Source organism: Parasteatoda tepidariorum, chromosome 2 (genome assembly GCF_982258835.1).
Source record: "Parasteatoda tepidariorum strain Cologne lab strain chromosome 2, Ptep-v5.0, whole genome shotgun sequence".
Taxonomy (NCBI): Eukaryota; Metazoa; Arthropoda; class Arachnida; order Araneae; family Theridiidae; genus Parasteatoda; species Parasteatoda tepidariorum.
In genome coordinates this window covers 9,175,506-9,188,233 of record NC_141756.1, presented here as the reverse complement: position 1 = coordinate 9,188,233, position 12,728 = coordinate 9,175,506, and the positions used below count along the sequence as shown (strand labels likewise).

General features: G+C 26.4%; 1 protein-coding gene across 1 annotated transcript; it reads right to left on the bottom strand.

Annotated features, from left to right (window-relative positions):
- Positions 1-936: 936 nt before the first annotated feature.
- Positions 937-12,416, bottom strand: LOC147814418 (zinc finger and BTB domain-containing protein 8B-like). Its single transcript, XM_087156844.1, has 2 exons — positions 7,298-12,416; positions 937-5,471 (listed from the first exon to the last, which is right to left on the bottom strand). The coding sequence occupies exons 1-2, from the start codon at positions 7,495-7,497 to the stop codon at positions 5,459-5,461; spliced, it is 213 nt and encodes a 70-aa protein (XP_087012970.1). The 5' UTR covers positions 7,498-12,416; the 3' UTR covers positions 937-5,458.
- Between the last annotated feature and the right edge of the window lie 312 nt (positions 12,417-12,728).

The window sequence follows — 12,728 nt, the reverse complement described above, 5'->3', positions numbered from 1 at the left end:
GACAGTTGACAATAAGTTTAAATACAACAATGATAATTTTATTTTTAAAAGTAAGACAAGAGCAGTTATGCATTAAATAGAAAAGAATTAGTTTACAATGAATTTACACAGTGATTTTTAAAAAAAAAATTTTTTTCCATTTCAAAAAAAATTTGACGTAGCAAGGTTTTGAGAAGAAAACCTTTAATATAGGAATTCAAATTAACATTAGGTGGATGTATAATAAAAAGAAGAAAAATATTTTTTTGACAAAAGAAGGCTTTTGAGATATCGAGAATATTAGATACCGAGAGTACATGAATATAAGTCATGGGAAAATCTTTATTGTGAAAATATCTTTGTTATAATGTAAAATAAATAAATAAAATGAAAATAATTTTTAGATTTAAAAAATTTATAATAAGTTGAAATAAAATATGAAGACAATTCTTTAATTTAATCACTAACAAAGAAATGGTGCCAAAAAAATGGACATGAAACAAAACTTTTCCATATAAATTTTGAGCTACTTAAACAGTTATAATTTTTTTGACCAACTTTAACCATTTCAAAATACGTTTTAAAACACTTTAAAAATGTGTTTAAAAGGATGTTATAATTATTTTAAATAATAATAATAATAAATCTTAAATAAAAATAATAAATTTCATGAAAGAAAATTGTAGAAAGTTGAAATAAAATATAAAAACAATTCCTTAATTTTATCACTAACGAAACCAATGGTGCCAAAACAAATTACGCATGAACCAACACTTTTCCATATAGATTTTGAGTTACATAAACAGTTATAATTTTTTTAAACAACTTTTACTGTTTTAAAATAAATTTTAAAGCGCTTTAAGACTGTTTAAAACGGATGTGGCTTTGGTTTTAAAGCTCATAAAACTGAAATTTTTCCTAAAATTGCTTAATCTATTACATTCCAGTTATCTTTCCTTTTTTTTTTGTTTTATCTCATTTTAATAATCAGCTTAAAGAAGAAAAAAATCTCAAATTTTTTCAGATTTGAAAATTTGTTTGTTATACGACTAGTAAGAGCATTTGTTTTTGTTTCACTTAATGCCATTTCCTTGTAAAATCAAAATAAATGAATAAAATTTAAGATTCTTGAAAAATAGAAAAAAAAACAGAAGTGACAGAATCTGTTAATGCTTAATATTTAAAAAAAAATGTCATTTTGAAAAAGGCAGCTAAAAATGAAATGTTCTATCCTGAGTTGCAGAGATTATTTTTTTAAATTTCTAACCAACTGAGACAATTTATGTTTCTCAACGTGAGACAATTCATGTTTTTTTAGAGTGGCACTTTGAGCAAAACATTTGCCACATATTTCACAAGTATAGGGCTTTTCTCCAGTGTGAGTTCTACGATGATTTTCTAAGGTACTAGGATAAGGCGTAGAATAGCGGCAGAAAGAGCAGTGATGAATTTTCGGAAGGTTTCGTCCCCAAAGGTTAACAAACAAATCTAAAACAAAAGGAATAAAGTATCATGTAATCAAAGTTTCATTAAAACTTCCAAAAATTAATGGTACTCGTATAAAACTTCCGGAAAATAAAGAAAAAAGCTATACAAAAAAAACAAAAGTAAACAACACTGGATTTACAACAGAGAATAGATAAGATTTATAAGAGTTACAGTTCAGTTTTAAAAATCAAATATTAGAAATAAGGCCCTTTTTTAGTAAACAAGCCATTAAAGTTAACAATTATTATGATTATTCAATGAATTTAATTCAAAGTTAGATCATACTGCATGAATACCATTTTGTGAAAAATAGCAAATAATTCATTGTTAAATAATAAGATGTGTAAAGATTATTGAATAATTTAGATCAAACCCTATGTCACTTTTTTCAGTATGAGTGAATGGGTGATTCTTCTGTGTGGACTCCATGTTGAATTTTTCCAGTCGGAGAAAATTCACCGTTCTGCAATATGGATCTTTGAGTATTCTATGGCACTTTACCCCATTATGAAATAATGGGTCACTCACAAATAGAACATTGAGAAAAATGAATGAGAAATATTTCACCAGCATAAGGTTTTCTTCTTAAAAAACATTCTAGATTTAATGATACTCATACTTAAATAACCCCTCTGAGCATAAGTTCTCGCTAACTCTGAATTTCCAGGTGCAGGTTCTGCAACATCAAAAAATCAAGTTTTCTCCACGCTATTCAATGAGATAGTAGAGCGTAGCAAGAAATCAGTACAATTCTGCCTAAGAGCTCAATGTTCAAAGAGTTAAAAAAAAAACTTACAATAAAACTGAGATAACAAAAATCTGGGTTTACATCAGAGAATAGACTTTTTCAAACAATCTACAACTCATCATTGTAATTGCCCAGTTTTAACAATCACTATTTATTATTATTAAAGACCTCATGGATAAAAAATAATAACTCACATCTTATAAATATTACCATTCCGTACTCTAAATAATTGCATCCAATAAGAACTCTCATTTTGAAGTAATGTGTAGCAATTGCAAAACAGTAAATGTTTAGTAATAAGTTTTCCAATTTGAAATATCTAATAACAAAGATATTTTATGAAAATATAAATTTGTTTATCTCTAAACTAAAAAAATTGTAGGTTATCTCTTTTTATTAAGAAGGTCTTCTATTATCATGCAGAATTTGTTTTGTTATAAGGATTTAATACCCACATTGTTTAATGTAGCTAACAAATGAGGCATTGTTCATATTAATGAAAATAATCTTTATTCCATTACTATAACACCCATTGTTCAACTATGGTAAGTAGACATGGTATTACTGTTTGCCATTCTTTGACTTCTTTTGTTTTGTTACCATAGTTATGTTTATTATGGAAAATAAAGAGCTAATGGAATTAAGGCTCTAAATGACATTTTAGTAAATTCAAGTAAATTCGCTTTTAAGCTTATATGTTGAAAATAAGAAATAAAAATTATACCTTTCCTAAATAGTTCAAGTTAATTACCAAAGCAGGACTAATTGAGATGTTCAATTAAAAAATTCTCCACGAAGGCAAATTTGTAACAATGCTTGATCAAGGAGTTCCTTTATTTTCAGAGCTGGGCTCAAAATTACAAGACAACAGAGGTGAACATTGACAGTCGTAAAATCAGAATCAAATTGGCTGTTCAACATCGAAAAAATATTTTTAACCTTAATGTAAACTGCTCACGCCGTAGCATTCACACTCCTAGTTTTGTTAAAATTTAATTCCAAAAGATAGTTTTTATAAGGTTGATAATCAATCATGTATTGCCAAAAACACTTAAAGTATTTTTTTCCACTTCAAAATCTCTCAACTGTATCCCAGTATCTTAATCAAGATTTGCATAATTTAAAACAGTTAGTAAAATAAATTAAGTTAATGAGTTTACGTAATATAGTTAAATGAGGTTAAAATAAGACCTTTCTTGAGAACCTAGTTCCACTAAGACCTTCAAATGAGTCAGTATCTGCTTTTATCTTTTAAAAGTCTTCGAACGATAGCCATACAGTAAAAGTTTCTACAAATATTTAAATAAAAGATTGGTCTGACACATTCCAGTCAATTTTTCCTCTAAGTTCACATTAGAACTACAAATCTTATTTCATTACAACTGTAATTAAATTTCGAATGAGTGGTTCTAAATTGGCGCAGGTGAGTTCTTTTGTGTTTCCTGTGACTGGACCTCAGAGCAAAGTGCTTGACAAATATCACAAACAAAATCTCTCACTTGAACGAATTCTTTGATGATTTTGTAAGTGGCTATGATATATTGTAGAGCAATTGCAGTAATAATAAAAATGAATCTTTTGAAGTTTACTACCAGTGATAATGAACGCTACAAAAAAAGAAGAAATTTCAAGGTGGAAAAACACTCACCTTTATCAAGAATTAACTAAGCTTTAGAAGTAATTTATGAAATTGTTACTTTTTAATTAAAAAAGAATATTGTTAAAGTAGGAGGATAAGAAATGCACCAACTTAATGAAAAAAGCTATGATTCACAAATTAGATGTATGACACTTGTTTTCATTTAAAAAATACAAATGAAAATGGCATCAATGACTAATTTCATAATTCTAGAGTAAATTTATTCAAAACAACAAAGAAAAAAATTACACGTAAAACTTCAGAAATATTTGGTTTTGCATAGCAAATAAATTACAAACTTGTAATTTTGAAGTTTCATTAACCCAACATGTCATGTGTAGATGCAAGTTAAGGGTTAGTATAAATTCAAATGTTTGGCATTAATATGAAAAAGGGCAAAAAGGAATTTCTTAAAGCATGGCGTATGTCTGCAAGATATTTAAAAACACAAGGCACAAAAACAGGCGACATTTCTCAAAAGCTTAGACAATATGTTATATAGTTAATATGTTATAAAACTTTGACTATATGTCTAAAGCTTAGATATTTAAATTTGCTTTGACAAAAAAAGTATACCTGACTGATCAGGGAAGCTTTAAGTAAATAAGCAGATCAAATAAGGAAAAAAAATAGGAAGCAGAAACACATATGAAAAAGAAATCAAAAGATAAAAAAAATAAAAATAAATAAACATGCCACATCTCTGCAATTTTCTAAAATATAAATCTGTAACAAAACAATTCATTGTAGCTATAAAAGTTACACTTTTTCCAAACAATAAATCTCAGAGCAACAAAAGTAATAGAAAGATTTTGAATTTCAATATAAAATACACATCCTAACACCAAATTTTTTTTAAATTGCGAAAAAAAAAAAACATTAAAAGGAAGTGGGACAAATTTAAAATGCTACAGAAAATAGAGCCATTAAAAATATGAGAAATCAGCCCTCTGAAAATCAGCAATAGTAAGAACAGGCATGATATGGTAAGAAATTAAAAAAATAAATAAATAAAATTTGAAAAGCAAGACTGATTTGAGTACAGCAAATTTATCAACTAGTAACAATAGATAAAATTAATAAAAAAGCAGAAAATTATAGCACCTAGGAAAAATCTGTGGAAAAAAAATTTAGAAAAATACTTGCATCAATATAATAAGAAGATAATAAACTAATCTATTAGAGAAATATTTTAAAATACATTACTTTTTCAAAGGATAAAAAGGACAATTGTAAGAGAAAAACATATAAATTAAAATTTTACACAAAGATAATATATGAGCTAACTGTAGTTAAATATACTCAAGATTAGATACAGAATTGCTGGACAGGGTAATAAGGAGTTTGAGTAACATACAAAATGAAAAAATTATGCATCCTATCCTAATTTATAATTTAAGATTTTATGCATTTTTTTGGAATGAGTCATTTCATGTGACAACATGGTAATTTTTTGAGAAAAACATTTCCCACATATTTTGCATGCATATGGTCTCTCGCCAGTATGAACTCTCAGATGCGTCTTCAAGTGGCCACTGTTGATTGTAGAGTAGTTGCAGTAAGAACAGTGATGAATCTTTATACCCTGTTTACTCCTGACATTCCTACGTAACATTTCTGAAAATTTATGAAATAGTCAATTTTGAATGAAACTTACAGAAATAACAATAAATATCAGTAAAAAATCTTAAAAAAAGAAATTGTAACACATCAAAATACTTACTGTTAATAAGCCTGTATTATTTCCAGTGGAAAATAACTTAATTTAGGATATTTCATTAAAAAATAAAATGATACAAATCCATTAGATAGGCATGAATCTCAGAATCAAAATGGACAAGAAGTTTTTTGGAATTTTAACACTCGAAGCATTGAGCAGAAAATTGTATCAAAAATTTCCATTAAAATAACATGGAAAAGAAGTTTTCTGATTGAGGAAAACCTACAGAGTAAAATTTTAAAAAAGCCTGGACAAATGCCCAGAGTTAATAACAATTATCTTTTATCTGTCCTTAAATACCTTTAAAAAAAATTAACCGTTTTAAAAAAATACTTTTATTTTTAGAAAATTTAATATGGAAAATATGTTTATTAAAACTAAGAGGGTTGACGACGAACTTGGCATGATTTGACAAGTTTAGTCTGGTATCCAACAAAAGGATAAATCAGGGATGTCATTCAAACCTGGTGTTTTCCTCATACATATTATAGACAATATATTAAGAGGAAACACAATTTTTGTGCTCTTGTGTCAACTATATTGCGCTAACTATACTAGTTTCAATTGCTGGAAAAATTTCGAGAAAAAAGAAACATACTTAAAAAATGCTATAGTAAATGAAATAGCTTAGCATTGCTGAAATATCATCCTTAAATATCACATAGATTACACGTTGAGTGGTCACAATGTCTTAAAAGACGAAAATAAGAAACAAACTTCCCTGTACTTTTCAGGTTTTCTCAATTTCTGTGGAGTGTCAACCTCGTAAAGTACAAAAAAAAAAATTATTAGTAAATTCACTATCATTACTTAAAAATGATTTATTTCTAAACCAACTGCAATATATAACAATTTTATTGAATATAGTTGAAGTATCATTACAAACAGCATAATTTAAATCTTATGGTTAAGACCAACAAAAATTCAATTTAACATTTAAAGAGGTATAAGATATAAAAATAAAAAAAATTGATGCAACATTACAAATGCAGTTAAAATTAATAGTCTGTGAAATGTAGAACTGTAAGAAAAGTTCAATATACAGCTATAAACATAATTAAATGTTATGCTTTACAATAAAAAAAAATAGATAGAAATACTGAAAATAAATATGGTAATAATCAAATGTGCAATATAATTGCAAACTAAAGTTATTGAAATTTAGTAAAGACTAACAAAAGCTGAAGGTTAAATATTGTGCTGCTAATTTTTCATAACAGTTATTTTGCGAATTTCCAAAATAGAGTTTGTGCAAAGCACCTTATGAAGCATATGACATTTCTCCAGAACGAGTTCTAAAAGCTAATGGTGTATTTTAAAAGGTTTCCCCCCCCCCCTAATAATATAGATCATTTTTGAAAAATTATTGTAAAAAGTATTAAATGATGAAAAGTTAAAAATTAGGTAGCAATTGTTTTTTTAACACTCGAGATTAAGTTTCATAATGAGAGTATTTTATACAGCAACAACAAAGTTAAATTTAATGAAAAGCAGCTGCCACATTTTTATAATAAATGCATGGCTTTTCGTCAATGGATCCATTATGACGGTACATTTAGTTGATACATGACTGTAATTAAAACAGTGTAGGATAAAAGTTTTAGTTCTACTGATGATGAGAATTCTGCAAATATGCCCATGAAAAATAACAAAAGACGAAAAGTTCCATTTTGAGCCCCAAAGTGTGGTTTGTAAACAATTGAAGTAAATTTTGTGTTGTTACTTCTTGATATGAGTCATCTGGTGTCTCTTCAAAGTGGAGCTTTGAGCAAAGCAGCTGCCACATTCTTTGCAAACATATGGTTTTTCACCAGTATGAGTTCTACAATGGTCCTTTATATGAGTACTATTAGTTGTAGCATAACTGCAGAAAGAGCACTGGTGTATCTTATGTGCTTTTCCTCCACTAATGACATAGAGCATTTCTGAAACAAAATGAATAAAAAATAGGTGTTATTCAAACTTTATTCAGCTTTTAAAGTCGTATGATAACATGCATGCGTTATCATAGAATCTAATCATACAATTAAAATACATATACACATGTGTTAGTGTATAACGCATATATAAATTTTTAGTCAACTATAAAAGCTTGGTTGTACAGAAAAACAGTTTTTTTATAACTATTAAGTAACTACTAGAATGATTTTTTTTCCTAGCAAAAAAACTAAAATATACTACTTACTATTTTAAATTATTCAAATAACTGAGGAAACTATATATTTTATGATTTAAAAAAAATGATAAGTCGCATTTATTTATAAAAACAAATTTATAAAGCATCAGAGTAGAATATAAAGCTATACATATTACATATGCAAGTGAAAAATTGCTGTACTGTGAAAAATGATATAAAACTCGATAAAAATGTAACTTTACTTAATAAAATGAAACAATGAAAAATATTTACTTTTCATAAATGATACAAATTTTCTACAATATTCAATAATAGTACAAATACTACATAGTAAAAATTTTTGCACAATGAAAAAATTGTTTGAATAAAAAGGATCAATTTCAAATTGAAAACAAAAGAATCAGAAGATTATACTTTAATGTTGGAAGTGAAATCTGTAAAATTTAAATATATTTTAATATTTAATATATAATATTAAATTAATAACCAATAAATTTTAAATATATTTGAATATTTAAAATATATTTCGTTCCTTTTTTAAGTCTGGTCTAAAATATATACTCCATATAAAATTATCAAGGAATGTTATCTTTGAAAATAGGTTTGTTTTGAATGAAGAAAAAAATTGCGAATGTCAAATGACGAATTATAAATTGTAAGTACACAAACTTTATTTATATTGTGAGTTTTAAACTGGTTCACCTATTTATTAACCTAAATCCATTCTTTTTTTTTATCTTTATTCACTTGCTACATCAAAAATCAATCATAGTACTGGCTGCTATAACAAGGCAAACCTTTCAAGGCTGCTAAAATTTGAAAGTACAATATCTCAAAATAGCTGCATGCAAAATAAATCAATTAAGCAAACATATGGCTAAATCAAAATATAGCCTTGTATGCAACTATACCAAAAATAAATAGTTAACGTTAAAAAAATATTAAAAAATTACATTAATGTGCCATTGAAGGACAATAATTCATTACACAAAAAAGTCAGACATTTTTGTTTAACAGAAAAGGTATTAAAAATAATGGGATAAAAATAAATAAATAATTAAATGAAAAATCAGTTCTTGAATTTATTTAAATACAAACAATGAAAATTTCATTCAGAAATATTCAAAACAAACTTCATTACAAAAATATGACTGTTTATTTAATTAAGTGATTAAAATAAAAGTAATTAAATTTTAAAAAAATTAAAACTTTAGTTGGAAAATTTAAAGTTTAAAAAATCAAACTATTTGTTGTTTTTTAGTTAATAATAGTATCGATAATTAAAATAAGCTGATTATACATAAGACAGTACAAAGCATAATATTAACTATTGAAAAACAATGCTTTAGGATAAATACACAACTATTCTGTTAAAACAATCAAACTACTCCAATGTTCCAGTTTAAAGCATTATAATTAAGTACACATGCAGCAGTTCATAAATTATGTCAAATATTATCCACTATAGTAAATTATATGGTATGCGTAAGCAATTTGCTTCATGTATCCTCTGACCAGTTTTTTGTGCAAAGCATTTGCCACATTTCCTGCAAACAAAAGGTTTTTCTCCAGTGTGAGTTCTGACGTGGCTCTTTAAGTGGCCGGTATGAAATGTGCAATAATTACAGTAGGGACAACCATGCGTCTTTCTCTTTCCTCTGCGAACTCTAGTTCTAAGAGTCGATTCTGAAAAAAAAAGTATAAAGTAAAATATAAAATCGTCTTAAAAAATAAATAAAAACTAAAGAGCATCAATTTAGTCTCCACAAACCTTCAACACTGTCCAATGCAAACACTAAATTGAATTAAAGAAAACATACTTTCGTAAGACATGTTGAAAGTGATACATTAAAGCATTTTTTTTTCCTTCATGAAATACTCCAAATTATTACGTTTTCAGTTGTTCCTTTTCTAAGCATTTTTCAATAGAGTAACATTCCAGCAGATTGGAGAAAATAAAAACTTTCTGCAAACTCAAAATATCAATTAAGTAACTTTCTGCAAGCAATTTATTAACTTTTGTAGCAAGAATCAACCTTTTCATCAGCATCTCTTTTTTTGGATCCACAGAATGTTCCCGACATTTAAATAAAAACATCGATGCTAGATTCGATTTATTTATTTAAATTGCGAATATGAATATCAGTGTGTTATTTTTAAATCTCCCGAATACAAATCCTGATATTTAATTTTGAAATCACATGAATCAACATCAATGATTGATTTTAAAATCATGTGAATACAAGTCTTGATGTTTGATTTTAAAATTACATGAATAGGAATTCTGATGACTAATTTGTAAGTCACTTGAACACGAATCATGATAGTGGCTTTTAAATCGTGCAAATATGAAATGCTATATTTGATATAAAATACTGAAAATACCAAACACGATGCTTGATATAAAATCTTGGAAATACCAAACATGATGTGCGATTTTCCTCGAAAATTCAAAAAAGAGGAATTTTCTTTAAAGAGACGGAATTTTTCTTACTAATTTAAAGAAAGAGGGAAAAAAACTTATTTCTAATACCCGCCAGCCTGAAAGTTAAATGCGATGATGTAATCACAGGAAAATAGCAGCTGCACCAAGCAGAGAAAAAAGTTCTCATATTTGCACTGTTAAGTAAGGACATTTTGAGCATTTAAAAAAAAAGAAAATGCTAAAAAATTTTCCATGATGGTGACAAATTTTCCGCAAACATGTACACGAATATTATACACTTCAGCATAATTGGCAGCAAAACATGCAGATAGCTTATAATTGTAGGTGAGATTTTACAATTTCCAATTCTGAGTTAAAATAATTAAAACATTCAAAAAGGAATGAAAAATACTGATTTATTTATTCTTTATGTTTTTCTAGGAAAAAATGCTTTATCATTACAAGTAACACACAGGAACACTAAATTTTCACTTTTACATAATTGTGAATGATTCTCTTCTAAGCATGCATTTTTCAAGATAATTTTTATATGTTTTGCTAGAAAGCATGCTGGTTTTACGAAAAGGAATTACGAAATACTAAGAAAAAACATGCAAATTACAATTATTTTACTTCATAAATACAATAAAGCATTATTTTAAAGAATTGAAACAGACTGCAAAAACATTTAATGTATGAAAAACTCAAATTGACAATGAAAAAAAATTTCTTTTGAAGAGTGCAAACATTTCTAAAAACTAAAAAGTAATGTGTTTCATTTTCAATGAGTGAAAAATGTATATTATAAATTTATTTAAATGGTAAATTTAATAAATAATAAATTTAATATTCAAAAAAGTAATTATAAACTATATAAATTATGATAAATTTATATTTTCAGCTATAAAACATGTTATACATTCTAAAAAAGCAAGTGAAAGACTGAAATTTAAATTTTCTGTTGAAAACATTGTTATTATTCAGTCATTGTTGCTGAAATTGTTTCTGTCTGCAAATTATTTCATGCATCCTCTTCTGGCTTTTTTGTGCAAAGCGTTTGCCACATATCTGACAAGCAAATGGTTTTTCTCCAGTGTGAGTTCTAATGTGATACGTCATGTGACCACCATGAAATGTGCAATATTTGCAGTAAGGGCATTTGTGACTCTTCCTACGAATATTACCTTCAACAAACACACTGGAATATTCTGAAACAAAAAGATATGATATAAGAAATGTCAAAAAAAGTTAAAAATATAAATTTATTTTCAATAAAAACTATCTTCCATGGTCATTCTCCGCAAATTAAAACCATATAAATTTGTATCAAAATAGAAAATTTCATTATCCTTAAGTGCACTTCTTTTTAGATGTTCTATCCAGAGGAAAGTATTTGGAAATTTTTTAATTGGTATTCGAAAGGAGTTTACATGTTTGCACGCTGGTTTGAATTTTAGATGTAAGATGAAGTAATATGAACTATTATTATTTTTGCAATTAAATTCATTATAAATATACTTTTTGATTAAAAAATTATATAGTTTATTATAATAAATAATGTTATTTGTTATTATAATAAACTATAATAATCAAAGATGACTATTAACATTTTTATAATGTTAATAATTCTCGCATTAATGACATCTCCTTGGAAGCCTGTTAACTGGTATGATTAATTGGTACGAATAAAGGTTGAAAAACTCTTTTTTTCGAGCAACCAAGAAAATAATAATAGAAATAAGAATTTATTAATGTTTGAATTTATGTTTAAAAAAAAGATTTCACGTATTACACATGATAGGTTTTCAAAAATAAAGATAAGATACTTCTTCATTGAGTACTTCAATCGTACCCATCTTCTAATTCATTATAATTAATTTTTTCACAAAGCTTTTACTTTTGTTCTTAAATTTTAAAACTAGACTAAATACATTAACTGAACCAACACTCATCAGCAAGATCAGGACGGTAAAAAAGTACTGTTAAAAAAATCTTGTATTCTATCGAACATAGCGTAATCAATATGTGATAGAATTTTTGTAAACACAGTCAACAGCAAAGCATACTCTTTTCGTTAACATTTGCAGTTATTTTTACACGTATACAAACATCTAAGTAAATAATAAAATTCTAAGTGTGCCATTGTTTCAAAAAAATCTGTTATCAATGCTTACTAATAAAGCTGAAAATAAGACACTGTAGCATTCATTAAAACAAAAAAGGAAAACTTAACAATTGCTTAAACTCACGCTGTTTACGCATACCCATAAATTTTTTTTTGCATTATTTGTATATATAAGTTAAAAAAATAACTAAGTAAAGATATTAAAAAATATATAAATAAACAGAAGACTTTCAATCTACAAGGAAATAATTAATGGATTTTAAAATTGAAAGCTAATTCCAAACTATATTAGTCATGCTTACAGAATTAAATTAAAATAATTAATAAAATTCCAAAAAGTTTTTTATTATTTTCATTTTAATCCTTCCAGTTTCTACAATTTGTATTTATTTAGCAAAATCTGTCATAAGTGATTTGTGTTTCAAAAAGATTTACACTATTGTTACACTTCTGCTTTCCTGCATTGC